The sequence below is a fragment of the Balaenoptera ricei genome, chromosome 11 (assembly GCF_028023285.1).
Source record: "Balaenoptera ricei isolate mBalRic1 chromosome 11, mBalRic1.hap2, whole genome shotgun sequence".
NCBI classification, from domain to species: Eukaryota; Metazoa; Chordata; class Mammalia; order Artiodactyla; family Balaenopteridae; genus Balaenoptera; species Balaenoptera ricei.
In genome coordinates this window covers 98,687,687-98,710,725 of record NC_082649.1, presented here as the reverse complement: position 1 = coordinate 98,710,725, position 23,039 = coordinate 98,687,687, and the positions used below count along the sequence as shown (strand labels likewise).

The window sequence follows — 23,039 nt, the reverse complement described above, 5'->3', positions numbered from 1 at the left end:
AAAGGAATTTTCTGTGGAAAATAAAATCTCCTTTAATGGCATTAAAATACCTCCCCTGTAAATAAGGTGGCAGGCAGAGGCTGAGGAGGCTGGTAACCATGGCGATTTGGGGGCGGCTGCCTTTGATCCTCTGGCCTCCAGCTCAGGCAGGGCTCTCAGGCCTGGGGGTGCACGGTGGTTTCAAATTCGCAGAGAGGGGCTGGCAGGAAAGCCAGCCTGCCAGCCCACAAGCCAAACATCTGCTCGGACCAAGCTTTGGAAGTCCCTTGCCCACAAGTATGTCCCTTGTCGGGGCTGGAGTCGGACTGAGCCGCCAGCGGCTGTTAAGTTTCCATCTGAGAGGCCCACCTCGTGGGAGGGAGGGGACCCACGCCTCCGGTCCCTCCTTTGTGCATTCTTGTGGGGAAAGGGGGCAGGGGGGTTACACTGTAATTTGGGACCAAATTAACACATCTTTACGACTTCCAGCAATGTCTTCACTTCTTTCAGTCTCTTCTCCTTTTAATCACTTTCTCTGGGGCCACGGCTTGGCCCATGAGGCAGGAGCTGGGGTCTCCCGGCAGGGATGAAAACTACGAAAGGGCGGAGAAGACATTAAATGCTATGTCCTGGCTTTCTTTCGTCTTTCTTCGGTTACAAGTTTGGGGTGTAGGGAAGGGCGGAAATTCCTGGGCAGGATGACCATGCCCAGGAAATCTGTATATTTAATTTCGGAGAAAATATCCAGTAAACGTTCTAAACGCAGGGAAATGGTCTGGTAGAGCTGTTTACCATCTGAGCATTGAGGTCCAGTGTCCGTAGGATCCATCCAGGTGGGAGAGTTCGGGAGCGGGGGCCTGGAAAGCAGATATGGGGCCCCGCCGTGCTGCTGTGGAATGGTCTGGGCTGCTGGGGTGGGCAGCTCCATGGCCACGGAACGCTTCGAAGCCCCCAAGCCCCCCGAGGACCCATGGTGGGTGGGACTGGGGTGGGGCAGGCACGTCCTTCCCTTGTTCTTGGCTCGCAGACAAGAGACCCTCAAGTTCTTCACCAGGCTGGGCTGGGAGTAACTCTGCACACTGCCACCCACCCCAGCAAACATAAATGCACGTGCCCTTGCTTTGTCCCCACCCTGCTGGGACCCCGCAGGGCTGGTGACGCGGAAGGACCTGGGCTGGAACCTCACCGGCAAACCGGTTAACCTCTCTGTGCCTCAGGCTCCACATCTGTGAAATGGGCATAACAACCCCAAGCTGTCTTGCTGGTCGTTCGGAGGATTCAAAGAGATGAACGAGCCTGCTGTGCAATTCCCCACCACCCTCGCCGCTCCACACACACACAGAGGGGCAAGTCAGGGAAAGAGAAGGCTAAACACTGGGGTTTTTTACTTGGCCTCACTGATTTAAAGGGCCTGCTTTGGGAGTGACAGCGGATGGTTAGTATCTGGGATTTTTGTGCCGTGGCGTTTCCTCATGAAGAGGGATGACTCTCATGGCATTTGCCATGCCACTGCCTCTCCTGAGCTCAGGGTCAGGATGACACTTTCAGGGACCTGCCCTGAGGTCGGCATGGGCGGCCGAAGCTTTGGGGTTCATTCCCAGACGTGCCACGGCTGATTTCAGGTTGCCCGTCCTGTCACAGGGCCCGTGGGAAGGCCTGGCGGAGGGCCTTACTCAGATCCGAGTAAGTGAAGAGCCCCGGCCATGAGGGTGGGTCGGCTAGGAGGGCGCTGCTCCCGTCACCCAGCTGGCCCACCGCCCTCCGGCTTCACCCAGCACTCAGCCCGTGGGTGGGGATTCCACACAGGCGACTTGGAAAAGCCTTTTGGCGATAATGCTCCTCTGGTCTGGACAGTCTGGTGGAGGGGCCTGGGGTTGGGGGGAGGACTTGGCAGCCAAGGTCTCCGAGGAAGGGCACGACCGTAACAGGCCGCCCAGCAGCAGGACAGAGCCGTGCGAGCTCCTGGGAGAACCGCCGTGGGGTGTAGGCTACCGGCAGCTCAGAGAAAGCAGGGCTCGTGGCCTCCGGCTGCCAAGTGTAGAGTGTAGTGCGCTCTAGGATGGGGCCCTCGGGGCGGGTATAGAGCGGTGGGCTATGTGCTGTGCCTGTGTTTCCACCACTCCCCGTGGAAAGTTCAAGGAGTTCAAGAGTGCTGTGCAGTGTTCTCAAAGCTGGACACCCTAAGCCAGGGGGCCGCATAAGTCTAGAAAATGCCCCTGTTAGCATCTCTTGGACCCTCCCTGTATACCAGATCGGCAGTATCATTTTGGCTGAGCTTACATGTAAGGTCATTTTTAACCCTCTTTAGCAGTGGTTCTCAAAGTGTGGCCCCCAGCGTTGGCATCAACCTGGAGACTCATTAGAAATTCAGATTCTCAGCCTCCACCTGCACCAGCAAGTCTGGGGTGGGACCCAGGCCTCTGGATTTTAGCCAGCTTCCAGGTGACTTTAGTTTGAGAACCACTGCCGTAGCCTCCTAAAGGCTCTGAGAAGTCCAGCCCTAAAGAAACCCATTTCGTTTTGTTTAGTCTCATGTCCCCTTTACATGGCCACATGGCCCGTTTATAGCTTCATGGCCATGAGCTTTCTAGGAATAAGCCTTGGGGAACAGGAAAGATGGGTTTGGGGGCTGACAGAGTTGGTTCGCATCCCATAGCCTCCCTTGGGCGGTTGGGAGCTTTACATCAGATACTCTCCTGCTTGTCCCTGTGCTCGGTCCAGAGAAAGCCCGCTAAACGGTAGCCGCTAACAACAGTAATGACGTCACCATTAGGATGATAAATTGTGATATGTTACCATCGTAGCTCCAGTGTGATACATTGCACATGTCCTTCTTTTTGCCGCCTTTTCTTTCATAAATCACTGTTTGATTTGGGGTGTCCGTCCTATGCTTCCTCCCCGTACCTGGGTCCTCAAGTTGAATGCCCTGACTGCTTCTAGCAAAGTTCGTGGCCCTCGTCAGGGGAGCAAAAGTCAGGCTTCGTGCGTGACGCTTGTCTGTGGTAAGTGTCCTACCTGCCCTTTTATGAGAACAAGAGGAGCCCGGCACACAGGACAGCCAGCACCCATGTCCCCTTGATGTGCCGCCCCCTGGGGTAGAGCCCAGCGGTTCAGGCGGCGAGCCCACAGCCGGGCCCAATGGCAGGGCCGCCGGGGACAAGCCATCTATGGCTTGGCAGGCCACTTAGCTACCTTAATAGAATTTGCTCCCCGGCTTCAAGGAGATAAACAGGGAGTTAAATACAGATAACAAGCAGGGTTTTATAACTCAGCATCACGCAGTAGAAAGAGTATAATGACCCAGCTTCTGCCCCTTAGAAACGATGGGGCCTCGGACAAGCCACCATTCTTCTCTGAATCTCTGACTGCTCACCTGTAAAATGGGGCTGGTGAAATCCACCTACCAGGTAACAGTTCGAATTAATCCAAGACCTGGAAGTAGTGAGCATAGCACGTGGCACACAGCAGGGGCTTAAGGCATGTGAACTTGAAATCTCATCGTCCTCTCAGGCAAAACGGCCACACAAGTGGTCCCCATCTTTCGAGGATCAATTTAGTTCGAACATGGGACTTCCCTGGTGGTCCAGTGGTTGAGAATCCGTCTTGCAATGCAGGGGACGCCGGTTCGATCCCTGGTTGGGGAACTAAGATCCCACATGCTGCGGGGTAACTAAGCCCGTGCGCCACAACTACTGAGCCTGCGCACCACAACTAGAAAGCCTGCGTGCCACAACTACAGAGCCCACGCACCACAACTAGAGAGAAGCCTGCACGCCACAACGAAGGATCCTACGTGCTGCAACTGAGACCGGACGCAGACAAAAACAACAACAAAATTTAGTTTGAACATTCATTCATTCATTCCCTTGTTCAGTCATTCATGGATTGCATATTTATCAAGCACCTACTCTCTATATTATATTGATGGCTCCTGCTGCAGATACGGAGATGGACAAGACAGGACCTCAGCATTTAGAGGGGGTGACGGACGTGAGTCTACTAATGACATAATTAGTCATCTAATTAAGATTGGGGTTAGGGTCAGCAAGGAAAAGTCTGTCTTCCCAGCCAGCCCAACCCACCAATATCGGCTTCCTTCGGATTCCCTGTTTACTGCCTGGTCTTGTTTAAATGCTTCCAAGGTGTCAGAGCCATTTCCTAAAGTTGACTGTTGCCAAGGCCCTGGGATCTCAGGCCGCCTCTGCCCCACTTCCACGCTGTCCAAACCCGTGGGCTGAGTCCAGGATAAAATACGTTCTCAGATCAGCATTTCTCTCTCGGGAATGGCAACTGGGAAACGTCACAGACTTAAAGACGTTGCGTTCCAGCTTGGAATTACGCAGTACTAATGTGTTAAAGACCGATGGCTGCTGGAGGGTGGATAGAAGGCAGGGCTGGGGAGGAGGCTAGTTTTTGAAACATGGTAACTGGATCTAATGTTTTCAAAAGTTCCTGGCATGTGAATTCTTCCTGAGAAATGGGTCTTTTGAAGACCATCACCAATTTGTGCTAGTGAAAATCAATTTCATTCTTTTTTTGTCTTTTTGTTCTTTTCATTGGATGGCAATCCCAAATGAACGTGCCCACGGGACGGGGCTGGGAGAGGCAGGACGCAGGTTTTGGATAACAAGTGTGAGTCACTACAGAGAAGAAAGGCCTGGCCCCTTCTGGACGTACTGACAGCGTCGTTTGGGCTGGCATTTCCCTGGGGTGTCTGGCCCACGTGGGTGACGGCTAGCCTGTTCCCAGCAAGGCAGGTGATTTGCTTGAGGACCCTATATATTGGGACTTTTATCTCCAAATGTCACATAGAGGCATGAAGCCTCTTGGCTGATAGGGGTTGGGGGCCCATGAAAGTTAGCAGACAGCCCCACGTGGCCCCAATCTCAAGCCTGCCACCGCTCCCTACGGCCCTTGGAGTAAAGTCCTAAATCTATAGCATCCCAATACGGGGACAGCGTCCTCTGCTTGTTTGATTTCTTGGGGCTCGGTGGACAGTACAGGCCAATCAATGCTTGAGTGATGGACGGACGGAGGGCATGACTCTTCAGGAAGCGTGCCCCTGCTGACCTCGCCAGCCTTGGGCCCCCCTGCCCCCTGGTACCACACTTTCAGCCACCTGGGACTTCATTCAGTCCTCTGACTGTGCTGTGCTCTCTGAGACTTTCACCTTTTTTTGCACATGATCACCTCTTTAAGGCAACACAGGTCTTCCCCGAAGAGCCTCAAGGCCTGGGGCACTCTTAATTATTCTTCCAAGGCCAGCGTGGGCCTCACCTCCTCCCCCAAGCCTACCCTCACCCCCAAGCAAGGATAGATGCCCTTTCTCTGCACTGCGACGGTTTGCTTGCCTGTGACCTCTCCTGGGCCATGACCACGGATGAAGGCAGGAATGAGGGAACAGAGCCTGGAACTGGGGCCCTGACCCTGCAGCCCGGGCCTGGGTGGTTTCAGCCAGACCCGATGGATGGATGGATGGATGGATGGGAGAGACTTACGTATTCCTTGGACGGGTCGCTGAGGCTGCCGTTGGTAGTCGGGGCGGCCGTCTCTGCGCCCTCGGGCTTCTCCTGCTGCTTCCCCTCCTCCTTGGGCAAGCCGCCCTGCCCGGGGAGGGCCACTTCGCCCACACCCAGGGCCTCGCTCTTGTACTGCTTCACAAACTCTTCCATCACTTTCAGCTCGTTCTCCAAAAGTCCGCGGCAGCGAGAGGGGTCCTGGTCGTAGATGGGCAGCTGGCGCGAGAGCTGGCGCCGGCGGTAGTAGGCACCCTCGGTGCCCGTCACTGGCTGCTTCTCCTTGGGGATGAGCTCCATGTACTGCAGGCCCTGGGGAAGAGGAGACCCAGCACCATGATTCCCAAGCACCAGGCAGAGATCTGAGCCCTGGCAAGCCCTGGGCTTCTTCAGGTCTCTGCAGAACCCAAGGATTATTCTCAAGGAAGAAACGGGGTGAATTTGGGGAACACTGGAAAGAGGCCTAAATAAGCTTCCACTCTCCCCTGAGTCACATTCACGATGAGAATCAGGTAATTTCAGTAGACGTTCCTTTTAGATTTGCTGGCTTTGCAACAAGGATTTTGTTTCCTTGAAAACTGAATATTTTTACCTCATTTACCTCATGGCAATGCTTCTCATTTAAAAAAAAAAAAGTCGATCTAGTTTAAAATTGCTTTTCTTGGCAAAGTATAATTAAATCACTATAGGCAGAAGGTATTTCATAGTTTATTAATTTAAATATATGTAAAGGCACCTTCTAATAGTAGAATCGACAAGGTCTCAGGTTAATAACATTTCCACACCAACAGGGCTGGCAGAGATGGTAGACCATCTGAATATTAATATGTCCATGGATAACTGTCCAATGGCCTTTTGTTGGTTTGCTTGCTTGCTTTTTTTTAAATGAGCAGAAATCTTACACTTGGGTGGGTCCCAGGGACGGGGAGATTAGGGGAAGATAAAGGTCAAGGCCACACAGCATGAGAAAGTGTGAAAGGCCAGTTGTTTGTCCTCGACACCTGTTCTCCACCTGTGTGCCCGACCCTGACCCTGACGCGTACCTGACTCACCCACCAGATGGCCTGATTCCCATGCCCCCATGGTTGCTGCCGTATTTACCCTCTTAGAATCTGGTGCCCCATATCTCGTCCTTGGGGCCGGACTCACACTGGAGTTGTGTTAACCAGCATGGAAGATGCGATTCATAATGGACAGTCCCAGCTGCGGCCTGATTGTAGGGAGTGGGGGATGAGGACCTGGGGCTGGGGCGTGCTGGTCCAGAGCCTGGTTTGCTGAATGTCATAATGAATGGATTCCGGATAAGAGCCTTTTTAGAACAGGGAGAGGCAGGTGTGGGAATGCAGTGGAGGGGTGGCTGTGAGCGCCCCACCCTCGGCGGCTCAGCCCGAGATCCCGGGGGACCCGGCTGAGACCTCCCGGCCCTGCGGGCTCACGCACACCTTCTTCGTCCCTGTTCCTCTGCACAGCCCCTCACACTCTCAGGGCACTTTCTAGACACAGGAGATGGCCTGGGTGGTGCACAGCATCCCGGGGCGCCGGGAAATTTGGGTTTCTAGCTCCAGCCCCGCTGCTGCTACTCTCTGTGTAAGATCAAGGAAGCACCCAGCCTCTCTGGGCCTCCGTTTCCTCATCTGCAAAGTTCAGGGTAGAAAGCATGATCGCTAGGGTCTGGGCCATTGTGAGAAGTCAGTGGCGACCTCTCTCGGTCCTCCTCACAAGTAAGAGGAGAGCAGTGTCACTCAGCCGGGTCCGCAGCCCCGAAAAGGGGCCAAAGAGTCCCAGGCCCTTCACCCAACACTCAGGAGAACCAGAAGCCCCGGGGAGTCCCCCAGCTGCCGACACGTCTGGCAGGGGCTGATTCCTGCTGTGTCTTGGGAAGACCGTGGCTTTTCTCTTGATCAATGTGAAACTGCAGGTGCCCTCCAACGAGAACAGGCCAGACGGGTAGATCTGAAGACCCTTGTCTCAAACTTTGGGGTGCATAGGACTCACTTGGCGACCTTGTGGGAAAGCTTCCCAGGCCCGCTCTGATCTAGGAGCCTGCAGGGGCCTGGAAGTGAGTGCTTGTATAGGTCCTCCTGGGGGAGTCTGAAGTAGGACATCCGAGGGCAGTGGGTGGGGGAAGGGATGGGACCAACAGAACAGGAAGCCGCAGCCCAACAGCCAGCAGGCTGGGGTGGGGCACAGGGCCCTGGGGAGATGGATGAGGGTACGGTAGGGCACAGGACCCTGGGACGTGGGTGAGGGGCCGCAAGGCACAGGGCCCTGGGGAGATGCAGCAGGGGCGGGGCAGGGGAAATACCCCCGCCAGCCCTTCCTGTTTCTTGCCTGGGGCCTGCCCGGCTCCTAGAATCTCGGGAAGGATTTTGGAGAAGTGGAAACAGGAGCTTTGCTCATGCTGCCAGAATGGGCCTCCAGACCTGGCCAATATCTCACTTACTCCGAGTGCTGAAGCAGCCCCAGTCGCACAGAGGATTCGGCTGAGGGGAGAGCAGCCTCTTCTAGGAAGGCTGCCTTCTTCCCCCAGTGGCGTGGTATGAGGAAGGGTGGGGACAGCTAACTCCTACGTGCCGCTTACTGCGTTCCAGGCCTTCTAAGCGCCTGACCTATGTTAACCCATTTAATTCTCACAACACCCCTAGGAGGAAGGTACTAATATTATCCCTTGGGAAACTGAGGCACAGAGAAGTTAAGTAACCTCCCGAAGGTCACACAGCTAGTACGCGGCAGAGACAGCTTTGAACTCAGCAGCCTGGGTCTCAACTCCTTCTATACCCACTGTCTACAAGTTGGGTGATTTGCAAAGAGAAAAAAAATGTCCCCCAATCTCTGGGGGAGTTTCCTTTTGTCATCATTTCAGGGTGGAAAGCATTGCCTGGTGCCAGGATGCTGTAGTCCCTGGATCCGTGTGTGGCTCTGGTCTTCTAGGGCCTGCATCCCTCCCTGCTCGACTTTATAAGTCAGCCCTGTGGTCGAGGTTGCGCCTGCACTCACAGTGTCCTCAAAGCCCCAGCTGGGTACCGGCTCTCTGCCTTTGCATTGGCAAGGCCCCCAGCATCCGGCTACCACGGGCATGTGTTCCGTGATGGCTGGCCTTGCCTGGCTGGCCTGAGACCCCTCCCACACTCGCTATCCACACACTGATGGCAGACATTGCTAATCAACCCTGATGAGGGTCTCAGAACCCACGTCAAGGCAGCCCTCAGATGATCACTGTCAGTTGGCATGGACTCGGGAAGGGAAGATGGGGAGAGAGGCTGGGTCAGAGTCGGCTGCCGGTGCTGCTCAGAGCCTGTAAGAGAATCTCTCAGGTGTTTCTCCGTGAAGCTGACTAAGGTCATGTTCCTAAAACCTTTAGCAAGATGCCTTTTCTAGGATCAGTTGGAAAGATCGGTTTAGGTTTTAAGTTTTTCATGAGAAACTTTCTGAATCATTTGGTGCTTTGCTGTCTGGCACAGCCATACTGGCTGAAGAGGTTCCTGGAACCAGGCTTTTTCAGGAGAGAAATCAAAAGAGCAGAGAGAAAAGTGGAGGAGAAAGATGCTCTTTTCCCAGGGTTGGGCAGTGGGACACACAGACTTTGGAGTCAGAAAACCCAGGCCTGATTCTGCACTTTCTGATTCTTCTCCAGCTGTCAGACAAAGACAGCAAATGGGCTTCACGTTCCACGTTAATTCTGGTCAATCATGGCAGCCTGGAGTGCTGTGTTGAGTAGGATTCTGAGGCCCAATGAGGGCTCAGTGGGAGACAGTGCTCTGAGTGCCATGGGTACGGGAGCAGAGGATGGGGTATGGGTGAATGCCAGCACTGCATGCGCTTGTCACCAGCTTCTGTTTGCTCTCCTGTAAAATGGGGGCAGGAATGCACCCAGCGCACACGGAGTGGTGAGGTGTTGATATCTTTCATATACAAATACTCCATGGATGCTGGTTCCCTTCATCTTCTCCGTCTCGCCTCCCCCCACATTCCCGGCTAGCTTTCAAAGACCCATTCACCTCTCTGAGCCTCAGTTTCTTCTTCTGTAGATGAGGGTGATAATAGTACAGCCCTAACGGTGTTGGAAAATCAGATGCGATTGTGCGTGTGTAGCTCTTAGCGTAGGGCCTGGCTCATAGTAAGTACTCAATACATACTAGCAATTAGGTTTATGGTGACTTTAGTCTTTGAAGGCTTAAGCATTTCTCTGGCTTTTGTTCTGGTTGGGAAGGGTGACAGAAAGATGCAGTCCCATTTCCAAAATATAATCAGCCCCGATCACTTGGTAATTAAAAAAAAAGTCGGAAGGGTGAGTGGGAAGGGAGTCGTCCAGTCTCAGAAATGCGATTTGCTCGGGCAGGCCAGACGCAGGGCAGACAGAGGGGCCTTTATCCCATGCGGTTTTATGAGCCGGCATTAATCACGGCCCGACGATGCCTTCCTCTGATTAGTCTGGGGCTGAAGCGTTTGGGGTTTTCACCAGTCAGTTCCTGACGCCCACAGCTGGCTCTTTTATGAGCTGCTTGCTTTAGCTTCCACTGACATCTTGGAGACCCACTGATGGCTCACCCAGGCCCGGGTGCTGGAGGGCAGACCCGCGTTCGGAACCACCTGGCACTGCTGCTATTCCGTGGCCCCCGACCTGCCCCTGGCTACCCACTGGGGCTGTCGAAGTCCAGTTCAGCATTCTGTGTTTCCTCACACGTAAACTAACCCTCACCTCACAGGGTGGCCAAGTTCATGCAGGCTGAAGTGTTCTTTTAAAATATGCGTCTCGAAAAGCAAAGCTTTAAAAAAAAAAAAGAAAAAAAAAAACTTTGCCTCTCTTCACTTTATCTAGAAGGGACTTTTTTTCCCCTCTTAAGCTCCAGCTTAGCACTGTGCTGCTCGAACCTTCTATGGTGAAGGATCAAGGTTTGTTTGGTGTTTTTTCCACGGATTGCAGGATGATTTGTGGGCTCAGTGCATGTGATGAGAATGTAGCTCAGGCCACATGAGGTTTCCACGTGAGGCTGACCACGCAGGAGCTCTGCCAGCCATCATGAACTTGGATGTCAAGTGCCACAGAATTTCCCCAACATTTATTCTCAATTTCCGTGCTTCCGATTGTGGACCAGTCACAAGGATTCTGTGGGGCAGTGCCAGCCCACAGACCACACGTGGAGTGTCCCTGGCTGGGAGGCGACATGGCACAAATACGCCTCAAGCCGGCTGCGTGCCCTGTGCAGTGTAAGGCGAGGGACGAGACAGTACACAGGACAGGCACGCGCGTGCTCTCGTGGGCCTTGCTTCACTCCAGTGTAGGGGAGAGGTGATGACGAAGCACAGACACGCGTGAGCCAATGACAGCTCGAAATAAGAGCTTCTAAAGAAACCATGGAGAACTGGGAGAGAGAAGAAATGTAGTAGGGGGGTGGGTGACATCTTCCACAGATCGTGTAGTGAGGGACGGCCTGTCTGAGATATGACTGGCAGAAGAAGCCAGCCATGCAGAGAGCCGGGAAAGGATGTTTCAAGGAGAGGGAACAGCATGTGCAAAGGCCCCGAGGAGGGCAAGAGCCTAGACAGCCCAGGCCTGCCGTAGAGTGGTCCAGGGCAGGAAGGTGGAAGGTCATTGCCATGCAAGGTACTCAGTGAGGGGGCGTAGCAGGAGCTGTGGGGGGAGCCTGCAGGGACAGGGACACACGGGTCTCGAAAGGCTCTCCTTTTCTCCCAGGAGAGATGGAATTCAACGTCAGGCTTGCATCTCTAACACTGTAGGTTTTTTTTAATCTCACTAACCTGTAGAAATCACCTGGGTCCTTGCTACTCCAGGTGTGCTCTGGGAGCCGGCAGCACCGGCATGACCTGGGAGCTTGGCGGGACTGCAGATTCTCAGAATGGCCCTGAGCCTACTCGATGTGTTTCTGCGAGCTCTCCAGATGGTTTATACGCTTGTGGAAATCTGAGGGGCACTGGTCCGCTGCTCTGGGTCTTGAAGGGGGCCCACATGGGGTATTACCTGGGGCTTCGTTTAAATACTCGTGTCTGATAATTCTGATCCTGCAATCTGGAGCGTCCGATTTAATGGTCTGGGGTGAGGCCTGTGCATGGGGACTTTTCTTGGGTCCTTTTAGTGGGCAGCCATGGCGTGACCTTGGGCAAGTCACCTGCTCTCTCTGGGCCTTGTCCTTCTCTGGGTGCCTCTTCCCTAGGGTTGTGTAAAGCCAATTTACTTCTCTCTTCTAAGCCCAGGAATTAGGGAGAAGAGAGAAGTGTTCCTGTGCTCTCCCCAAGACTTGCAAAGGGCACATCCCAGGCCACTTTGAGGGAAAATGAAGAACTTATGGATGAACATGAGCACTCTGAGAGTTCTGAACAATAAACCATCCTCTGTTCAGAAGTGGGGAACCTAAAGGGAACCATGAGTAACCCTGTACTAGAGCTGGAAGGGCCCCTTAAAATTCACATGAACACCTCTACCCATTTCATGGATGAGGAAAACTGAGGCCAAGACAGTTTTCACTTCAAGATCACAGAGTGAGGCAGGAGCAGGTTCGAAACCATAGCTATTTTCCTACCATTTTTGCAACCTTGCCCTCTTCTCACCTTGTCTTTGACATCCAGGAACCTATGGCATGGCTCCTATTTACAAGGGTAGGGAAACAACCACTTGGTTGCAGGAAGCTCTCTTACCAGTTTCTGGGTGACTCCAGGGGGAGCCCACTCATAGGTGATGGTGTCAAAGGTGGGATCTTTCCCGGTGGCAATGGGGTTGGTCATGATCATTCGGTTCCTCTTGTAAATCCGGATGCCGTCCCCGCCTTTCACTCGGGCCGTGAGGGTGGAATACTTGGAGTCCATCAGCAAGCGGCCAATTTTCCGATCGTCTTCCAGGTCCGAGCTCAGGCAGTGGTCCTCTTGACTGCATTTGCATGACTTGCACATTTTCCTGGGGGGCGGGATGGGGACAAGTGAGATCAACCTCCAGAAAAGAGAGGCAGAATCTCCCGCTGGCAGCACCTACACTTTGGAAAGCAAGCTCAAAGTTTAACTTTAGTAACTTGAAAAGGTTAGCAGCAGACAAATGGTAACCGGAGACCAAAAGGCCTTTGAGATCAGAAACTCACGTCTTCCTATCAGTATGTCTATCTGTGGGGAATGTGGGTATGACTTTCGTGGGTAAAAAGAGCAGCACATTCTTCCTCTTGGTCATTGGGGTGGCAAAGGCTGGTTCATCACTGGAGATGTTCTACAGCAGGAGTCTTCACAGCCTGTGGGCTACACCCGGCCCACAACTTGCTTCTGTAAATAAAGTTTTATTGGAACACAGCAATGCCCATTCATTTACATATTGTCTTTGGGCGGCATTTGGGCAGCAACAGCAGATAAGTAATTGCAGCAGAGATCACGTGGCCCACCGACCCTAAAATATCTACTATCTGGCCCTTTATAAAAAAAAGTCTACTGATCCCTGATCTAAAAAATTAATGAAATTGTCTCCCAAGATTCATGAGCCTCAGAGCTTCAGCAGCTTGTAAACTCTTTAGCACTCATCCTGAAGTTAAAATACAGCTGGAAATTTTCTTCAAGAAACGGGTGGACAGGACCTGGGGGGAAGGGAATGAGTTTCGGAAACCCCTCGGGCTGGAGAGATTGATGTCCCTTGCCAAGCCTTTGTCCTGGGGCTGGGAAAAGAAAAAGCATCCTGGGGAAGCTTCACAGTGACTTGAAGGCTGACACTTCCCTCTGACAATTAAAAACAAAAGCAGTTGGCTGCTTTGTGTCCTGCTGTTAAGGTTTAGATATCCAGAGGGTTCCCTAGTGTGAGAGGAAAACTGCTCCCCTCCCTTCCTGGCCGTGTCCCCTTAGGCGTGCTGCGTCTCAGATGCTGGAACACACGTGATTTAGAGCTTGTTAGGTCAAGTGAGCTACATCGAGACCTACCGCGGGATGGGGCAGGCCTAAGCCAGGGACATGTCAGGGCAGTTGCATGAGCGCTTCACAGCCAGGCCTGCCTGGAGGAACCCTTCTTTTCTCTTCTAAACTCAGGAGATTGATGCATTTAATCATTTAGCACAAATTTTGACTGTGGGGCTACCAGACGCATGCCCTGATGGTCTACATCAGTGGTTCCCAACCAAGGTCAGAACTGTCCCCAGGGGACATTTGACAGTGTCTGGAGACACTTTTTTTAAAAAAAATTTTTATTGGAGCATAGTTGATTTACAATGTTGTGTTAGTTTCTGCTGTAAAGCAAAGTGAATCAGTTATACATATACATATTCCACTTTTTTTTTTTTTTTAGATTCTTTTTCCATATAGGCCATTACAGAGTATGGAGTAGAGTTCCCTGTGCTATACAGCAGGTTCTTATTAGTTGTCTATTTTATATATAGTAGTGTGTATATTATATATAGTAGTGTGTATATGTCAATCACAGTCTCCCGATTTATCCCTCCACCCCCTATACCCTGGTAACCATAAGATTGTTTTCTACATCCACGACTCTACTTCTGTTTTGTAAGTATGTTCATTTGTACCCTTTGTTTAGATTCCACATATAAGCAATATCATATAATATTTGTCTTCCTGTGTCTGACTTACTTCACTCAGTATGACAATCTCTAGGTCCATCCGTGTTGCTGCAAATGGCATTATTTTGTTCTTTTTTAAGGCTGGTATGGAGACACTTTTGATAGTCCCAGTGGGGTGCTATGACGTCTATAGCGTAGAGGCCAAGGGTGCTGCTAAACATCCTACAGTACACAGGACAGCTCCCTCCACAGCAAAGAACTATCCAGTCCCAAATGTCAGTAGTGCTGAGGTTGAGAAATCCTAGTCTAATATGAAGAGAAGGAGGCCCCATCACAACCTTCAAGGAGACTGCAGTTGGGATGGGAGAGGGAGAGGAAATCAGGTGGAAACCATAACACAAGGTAGAATCAGGTTGGGCCACGTGGGAGTCGCATATGCTCTGGGGGGGTTCTGCTGCCTGGACCAGTTCCCCCAGGAGGTCAGGATGTGGCCCAGGGAAAGGGCTCAGCGGTGATGGAGGTCAGCAGGCTACAGAAGGTTAAACACATTTCTTCAGTGCAAGGCTGCTTCTTGTTTTTAACGCACGGGTGTGCAGTGTGACATTAAGGGGAAGAGAAGGCAGCATTTCCAGCGTTATTTGAGGAGAAGCTTCCACTCCAAGTTCACATTCAGTGGGCTGCCATTTGAGACATGTTAAAATCTCAGATCTCCATGATAATTCCAGAGAAATCATCTCTAAAGATGAATAGGACCCTAAAGACGGTACAGGGCAAATGCAAGAAGGCTTTTCTTTTCGTTCTCATGAGAAAGGGTTGCTTGTTTTATGGAACTGGGGCATTTTATTCATGACCCAATAATATTCTTTATGAGCCAGTCATGGAGGAAACTGATTCTTTTTTTTTTTTTTTTTTTAATTTATTTATTTATTTTTATTTTTGGCTGTTTTGGGTCTTTGTTGCTGTGCATGGGCTTTCTCTAGTTGCGGTGAGCAAGGGCTACTCTTCGTTGCGGTGCGGGGGCTTCTCACTGTGGTTGCTTCTCTTGTTGCGGAGCACGGGCTCTAGGCACGCGGGCTTCAGTAGTTGTGGCACGTGGGCTCAGTAGTTGTGGCTCGCGGGCTCTAGCGCACAGGCTCAGTAGTTGTGGCGCACGGGCTTCGTTGCTCCATGGCATGTGGGATCTTCCGGGACCAGGGCTCGAACCCGTGTTCCCTGCATTGGCAGGCGGATTCTTAACCACTGCGCCACCAAGGAAGTCCAGGAAACTGATTCTTTAAGAAGACAGGTGAGGGCACTTTTGGTTTATGGGGCGGGGTGAGGGGGGCAGCTGCAGAGCAGGAAGCGGAGAGAGGAGGACGAGGAAGGAAGTGAAGGAAAGCCCAGTGTCCCACCGGGTCCTCTGACGTCCCCAAACCTTCCACACGTGGAAGTGGGGGAGGAAGCTGCCCTTTGCTCTGTTGGTTCATGTAGACGCTCAGGGTGCTGTGCGAGGCGCTGGGAATGCAGAACGCTTTGAAATGGAAAATGCTGACAAATAGATGTTCTTTGAGATTGTGTCCACATTATTTTTCCTTTCTTCATGCTCTTCATGTCACCAGACACGTTTCTGAGACTTTACAGATGAGGAGGACACCCCCTTGGTCCCACCCCGCTCTTTCCAGGCACCCAGATTGCAGGGGACACAGACACGTCTGGAAAGATCCTCAATGGTGTCACAACGGCCATTTCTGCAATCTGTCATAGGCAACCTGGAATTACGGAAATGGCATGGCCTTGGGATCTAATCCCAGCCTGAACACTAGCCCACCACAGACCCCTGGCAAGTTTCTTATCTGTAAAATGAGAGGGTTGGTCTATATCAGGGGTTGGCAAACTACAGCCCACTGGCAGAATCCAGTCCATCACCCCTTTTTATATGGCCTGTGAACTAAGAATAGTTTTTACATGGTTGAAGAAAATTCAAAAGAAGGTTACTCTTTTGGGACACATGAAAATGATGAGAAATTTGAATTTCAGTGTCCCTAAATAAAGATTTATTAGAACACAGTCACATTCATTCATTTACGTATTGTCTGTGGATGATTTCCTGCTCCAAGGGCCAAGTTGAATAGTTGTGACAGAGGCCACGTGGCTTGTGAAGCCGAAAACGATTACTATCTGGCTCTTTAAAGAAAGTTTGCTGACCCCTGATCTAGTTGATGAGTTTTCAAGCTTTGCTGCACACCCACATCACCTGGGGGAGCTGTGATAACTTGGGGATGCCCCGCTTGGCCTCCGCCAGTTAGATGCACGCGTCTGGAGTGGGATCTGGGCCCGGGCACTAGCGACCCTGTTCCAGAGGGGATTCTCATGCACCCCAAAGCGCGAGAGGCATGAGTATGTCCCTTTCAGGAACTGAGGCACCTCGGGCTGACTTTCTGTAGGTTGTCACTCCAAAAGCACAGGAAGCCCAGCTATTGGGTTACTGCACAGCCACCTGTGAAGATCCTGACCCTGGTGAGAGGAGCAGAAATAACGTCAAAGGGGTGCCGCGATGAGGAGATTGGGGGAATCTATCCGGAGAGACCCCCAAAGGATGTAAAATTTTGTAATTTGCAGAGCCAGTGGTCTCCCTTCCATTTTTCATAGTATGTCCCTTGCTTCCCTCAGATCAGGTTTTTTCCCTCTACTCACTGAAATTGGTGTGCCTTTAAAAAATAAAGCTATTGGGCTTCCCTGGTGGCGCAGTGGTTGAGAGTCTGCCTGCCAGTGCAGGGGACATGGGTTCGAGCCCTGGTCTGGGAGGGTCCCACATGCCGCGGAGCAGCTGAGCCCGTGAGCCACAACTACTGAGCCTGCGCGTCTGGAGCCTGTGCTCCGCAACGGGAGAGGCCGCGACAGTGAGAGGCCCGTGCACCGCAATGAAGAGTGGCCCCCGCTTGTCACAACTAGAGAAAGCCCTCGCACAGAACCGAAGACCCAACACAGCCAAAAATAAATAAATAAATAAATAAATAAAATTTAAAAAAAAATAAATAAATAAAGCTATTAGAATGATGCCGCTGATGATGATGATGATGAATCTCTGCGTGCAGGAAGAAGCCTTGCCCTGGGCTCTCTCTGAAAAGCTTGGCCTTCTGGAGGCCCGCTTCCCTCCGCCCTTATGGCAGCTCAGCCTCCTGTGAGGTTGGCCCCTGCGGGCAGGGAGTCTGGCATGGCCATTTGGAAAGCGGGATGCTGAAGGCTGCTGGGGGGACCTCCCCTGACATTTCCATGATATGTTTGTTCTGAAAGTCTGCTCTTGTCTCCACTCTGTACCCTCCTCTCTAAGTAATTCTACTTATTCTGTGCTGCGAATATGAAGACCATTCGAATTCTACTAACCACGTGAATCTGTAATTGGGTTCCAGACAATCTGCCTGAAACTATGGAATTGTAAAGCTGCAAGGGGATCCTAGGGTCCACCAGCTCCAACCTTCCCATTTTTCAGATGGGAAATCTGAGGCTTAGAGAAGGGAAGTGTCTGTCTTATTCAAGCAGAGTCAGCACATGAATTCTGTCCTGTGATTATTAGTTAGGAAACTTTCCCATGAAACCAGACTGGCTGCCACTCTGATCCTTTAAATATCTTTCAAACTATTGAGAACACGAGAACGGAAGCATAAAAACGGTTTGACACGGTTTCCCTGCTAAGGTTCTGCGATCTCACTGCTCCACGAAGCCTCAAATTTGGGTCCCTATTAAGGTTGTTCCAAGGTGACACTGGATAGGCAGGACCTAAAAGCTGCAGTCTGTGTTTCTCAAGGACAAGTTCACTTGACATTCAAAGAACTTGTAGGATGATGAGGAAATGGGATAAAAACAATGCTGAGAGGTTTCTGCTCCTAGCCGAGAGGAACAGTGTCCAGAATTGCCCTCCTGCCATAAACAACTAGGAAACCAGACAAAATATATCAAACACCCATTTTCAGATGCCAGATAACAGCGCGGGACTGTGGTCCTTGAGAGAATGGAAACATTACTGCACTGACGCCATGTGTGCATTAGGGAACATTATCCCTCGGCTCCAAGAACTCTTGAGGGAGGCATCCTCGCTTGTCTTCAGAGAGCTGATGAGGGGCCAGCCTTGTTCTCTGACACCCTGGTGGCAGATTCAGGACCAACGGGGTGAAATGATAGGGAGGCGGACTCTTTTCAAGGCCAGAAAGAGCTCAAGTGGCCAAAATAGATGCGTGGGGAGCTCTTCGTCCTGGAAGGACATCCTAGCTGTGGGAGGAATCTGTGCAGGGGACGGGTGTTGGGATTGGATGACCTTGACGGTCCCTGGCGTCCAGAAGACCATATGAGCTCGTCTGAAGTGGGGACTGCCTGGGAATAGCGTCAAGGAACAATCTTGTGCTTGGACCACAGTACTGCATGCAGAATGGTTGACAGCATGGGATGGGGCTTCATACAGACCTGAGTCCGAATTCTGCCCTCTGGTAGCCGTTCCCCCATTACCCACCCTCAGTTTCGTGATCTGTAAAGTGGACATACTAATACCTCCTGCTTAGGGATATTTTAGCATTTAAGTAGAAAAGATTTAGCTCAGCTCAATAAGTATTTTTTGTAACTGCTATCTCACAGTGGAAATCAACTTCTCTGAGACAAACATCTCCCCAGTTTTGTTCTTCCGCTGAGTGCCCAAGGCAACCCTCTGGCAGTGGAGACAAAAGCTCCTTTTTAGCTCTCGTGCCCTACGGGGCTTAGCCTCTCTCTCCCAGGGCTGCAGGGACGGTCCCATAGGCTGTGCCCTGCACACCTCCAGGGCATACGATCCACACAGATGGTGATGTGAATAGTGCCCGGGGACTGTGCAGAGAGGCAGCCCTACCTCTCGTTTTCAGAGTCCTCGATGAAAAAAAGAAGAACAGCGCCGGGAGTCCAAGTGCAGCAGGATCGCACAGCCCTCCTGCCTGGATGTGAATACCAGGTCCTGGTTTTTAAGTACTGTGGACTACAGTGACTGTTATTTCTGTCCCAGGGGCGCTCTTCGGTCAGAACCCCGGGGCGGGGGGGAGAGATGAAGCCCACACACCAAACCCCAGGACAGACGGGTCTGCCCGGCGTGGACCAGGCACCAGCTAACAACTGTCCACCGCTTCCCAGAGCACCCTGCCGGGCTGAGCGTGGCCGCCTCCACCTGGAAATGGTTTATAAAGCCCTGAACGCCTTCTTCATCTTGGCTCCTCAAGGGCTTTCCTGTCATTTCTGAATTAAGCCAAGCAAGAAGGCATTCACCCCAGAGCCAGTCCACCAACAACACATGCATCCTAAGCCGTCCCAGCAGAGAATGACCAGGGTTCCCAGAAAGGACAGCCAAGAACTGAAGGCAGGCAGAGCCTCTCCTGACAAACTCCGTTACCTCCATGAATGTGGCTCGAAGCCCGAACACGTCCCCTTGCATCTCAGACAAGGCACACCTCTTGCTGACTGCTGCTGGCCCAGGGACATCTGGAAAAGGAGACAGAAAAGAGGGTGTTTTCCTTCCAAACGTCTTGGACCGGGGATGCTTGACCTCTAAAGACTTGGCACGCCAGCAAAGCGATTGTGTGGGGTTCAAAGGTCTCGAGATGAATAAGCCATCACTTTACTGTTTACCAGGAATGGAGGAGCGCAGTCGGGAAAGTGGCCATGGGGTAGGCAAGTGTGGAAGGGTGGAACTTTCCCAGTAAAAATGCCCTGGGGCTCATCCGTGCCTTCCCCCACCCTCACCCACTCCCCTGATCCACTTGTCACTGGAATGGAATCTTCCAGTGAGTGCCTCCTCTCTCTCATTTATTTGTGATTTATTGATAGGGTGTGATTAAACCAAAGCTACAGGCACAAACAAAGGTTCATGCTGCCAAATGTTTATAGCTCAAAGCATAACTTAAATATTTTGCTAAATCATGGAAAATCAGGAGCATTTGAAATCTGGTCGTCTTTTGGAAGGAGGGCAACGCATGAGACAGGTTTTATTGTTCGTTGCCAGCCAAAGGTAACCAAAGTGCATTGGCTGCTGCTGGCTGATGTATTTAGACCCAGCTGGCTCTCAAATGGGGTCTTCAAACCAGCAGCATCACCAGAAGCCTGCAGGAAACACCCCCACCCATGAGGGTCCCAGCCCTTTTGAATTAGAATCTGCACTTTAACACAGTTCCCAGGAGATTCACATGACGTGAAACTTGGAGAAGCAGTGGGTTAGTCTATGGATCTGCCAGCTGAGAAATTGACCTGACTGTCCACTGGGGGTGGGTGCTGACTTGGGATGGGAACCACATGTACCAGGAATTTATCAGAAGCAGTGTTCCATCAACTTGTGAGATAAAGGGATAAGCTTCTCATTCAACAAACTATTGATTCATTTAACCATTTATTTAGCATCTGCTATGTGCCAGGCACAGGGATACATGGTAAGACTCGTGGTGCCCTAGAGGAATGCACAGTCTAGGGGGAGATGGAGAAACACATACTTATCCCCTTTCCTGGGAAGGGATTAGTTTGAGGCCAGGACAGCTGCCTGTTGTGTAGTAGAAAGACATGGACTTCGGAGCCTGAGAGACCTGGATTCCAAACCCAGCTTCGTGACTTAACAGCCGTGTGGCCTTGGACAAACTGAGCCTCAGTTTCCTTACCTGTCAAATGGGTACAGAGATAATGCATGTAATGTGCCCAGCCACCTTAGCCACTACAAATGGTAGCTGCTATTATCTTGCACACAGACTTTAGGAGCACAGAGGAAGGTGTTAACCCGAATGGGAATTCCAGAGAGGCTTCTCAGAGGCGGTGACTCAGGATTGGGGCTGTGCAAGGTGAGCAGGCAGAAAGGGAGGAGAAGGAGGTCCTAGCAGAAGGAGGAGGTATGCAAGGGCAGAAGGGTACAAAAGGGCTCGATGGGTAGGGTGTCACAATCTGAGCATGCTCTGTGGGGCATGACACCTCTACCCTCTCTGCTTGTAAGTGGGGAGAAGACAAGTCGTGAGGCCGTCCTCATTGCTAGTGTCAGAATTCAAAGAAGGACATAGGAAGAAACAGTTATCCTTCACAATATTTCTCTTCTCCCGCCCAAGTCTTCCCACGATAATACCCAGCTCCACACCTCCTGCTTGCTGACTGTTGTTTATACCACGTCCTCAGACACTTCGCTGTTCTGTCTAATACACCTTCACAGCCTTGGGAGTAAGAGCCATGTGGCACATATTTGAAGGGATGCATGTTTATACTTGTGCCTATTCAGTGCTAGATTCATGTTAAAATGGAAAACCAAGACGATGCTCACCACTGTCTCGTGGTCTGAGCTGGGGAACTTTCATCCGTGGGCGGAACTTTGCTCCCTGAAGCTGTTGGCATAGAAAACCTTGCCTCTTGTTCCTGACACGCTGGATTCTACTAGCTGAAATACAGTGATCCCATAACACTTCATGTTTAAGTGATTTGAAGTTTTGCGGGGAGGTGTATGTTTTATGAATCAGGCTTCATCACTGGATGGTTTTAGCTTTACCCGGAGGCAGCAAAGCCTGAAACAGAAGAGCTACGTGGGAGAATTTCCTAAGTGGCATACTACCCCGCCCACTGGAGCACTGTTGTTCTAACGACTGTCGGATTTAACAGCCATCCTACAAGGGGATTAGCCCTGATGCTTGGCCGGGAGAGCTGAACTGCTGGCTCAGGGTTTGGTCTAGATGCAAGGCAGCCCAGTACAGCCGAGCTCGGGCCCGTGGGTCGGGGGGCTGGCCCTATGGTGTCAATTCTGACATTTATTAGCTGTGCAGCTAGAGGCGAGTCGTTTCCCTGCCCAGCCCAAGGTGGTCCTCTGGGAAATGAGAAAACTGGCTTGGATCGGGGTGGCCCATATCCCGTTGCGTGGAATCCTCGTTCTGTGGGCTCTTACAAAGTGGCTTATGGCGGAGGTGGGAAGGATTATATGATCAAATGAAAATGGTGGACGCTGGATAGACAGGGGCGTCCAGCGCCTTTCAAGAGCTAGCTTGTGACAGAGGCAAGAAGAGAGATAGAGAGAAGGCAGCTGTTTCAAGTCAAGAGGTCCGGGCTTCGGGGTCAGAGGTCTGGATTTTCGTCCCAGTTTTGTCCCTTTCTTCTGCTGGACTTGGGCCAGTGCCTGCATCGTGGAGGCTGTTTCTTCATCTGTGTCATGCGGACGATAAGAACCACCCTGCCCCGTGGAGTCACTGAGAGGGTTCAATGGGCTGCCGCACGGAAAGGGCTTAGCATGCACTTATCATGCACTGAGTGTTTGCTGTTGTCAGTATACCTCATATAAACATACTCTGAATCAGATGTTCTCAAAAAACTTTTTTTCCCAGCTGCAGAGTTCTAGGCAACTTCAGAGGAACTACTTTTCTAACTGCACACCCCGTATACTTTCTTATTGTCTACTTTGTTTCATCATTATAAATGTTGCCTCTCTCACTGGATGCAGGAAGCAGGGTTGGGCTGAGCCTCTATCCTGCTAGTGGGACGGTTTCCATGGCAACAGAAGTCCGTGGGTGAGAAAAATAAATGGCCTTGCAAGGAAGAAACCGATTTGGGCCATCAGGCTGCACTTGCTGCCGGTTTCCTGGCTGACAGTTTAACACAATAAACAGCCATTTGTCCACTACATGCCATTCACCAAGGAGGCAGACAGACCCAGCTCTCCCCGACACAGAAAATGACCATCCTGTTTATCGACGAGGGGAAAACATCAACCAGAACAGGTGTTTCAAATGAGATATTCCGGTTTGTAAACGGTGGGTTTCTCTGATGTGGATGCCGTCTCAGATGAAAGACGGCAAAGTGGCTCACAGTAGCTGAGAAGACAAGCACTTTAAAGGAGCAACCACTTAAAAAAATGGGTTCTTGGAATACAGCATCCATTCTGTCCTTTTTCCCGAGGGGGGGATAAAGCGTTTGGACAATTTTCTTTGGCTCGGGGTAGTAGGATGTGGTTCATCTGAGGCTGTGGAACCGAATGGTGTCGGGGGCTTAAAAGGACTTGGATGAGCCCAGAAGCCCCTGGGATACAAAGGGTGGGGAGCGGCAGGGTCTC

General features: G+C 51.5%; 2 protein-coding genes across 4 annotated transcripts in view; one reads left to right on the top strand and one right to left on the bottom strand.

Moving 5' to 3' along the window:
* Positions 1-23,039, top strand: part of SSUH2 (ssu-2 homolog) — a 240,647-nt gene that overhangs the window by 86,680 nt on the left and 130,928 nt on the right. Inside the window, exon 14 of one of the 2 annotated variants that reach the window (XR_009505948.1) lies at positions 18,856-18,943. The exons of the other annotated variant lie outside the window; for it this stretch is intronic. The gene's annotated coding sequence lies outside the window, so the exon portion shown is untranslated. Of the gene's footprint in view, positions 1-18,855; positions 18,944-23,039 lie in introns of those variants that run through there. 2 annotated transcript variants of the gene reach the window in all.
* Positions 1-23,039, bottom strand: part of LMCD1 (LIM and cysteine rich domains 1) — a 58,476-nt gene that overhangs the window by 10,076 nt on the left and 25,361 nt on the right. For both annotated transcript variants that reach the window (XM_059940256.1, XM_059940255.1), the window contains exons 2-4: positions 19,374-19,462; positions 12,150-12,405; positions 5,478-5,807 (exon numbers count right to left, since the gene is read on the bottom strand). In XM_059940256.1, coding sequence (XP_059796239.1) covers positions 5,478-5,807; positions 12,150-12,405; positions 19,374-19,462 — 675 coding nt within the window. The remainder of the gene's footprint in view (positions 1-5,477; positions 5,808-12,149; positions 12,406-19,373; positions 19,463-23,039) is intronic.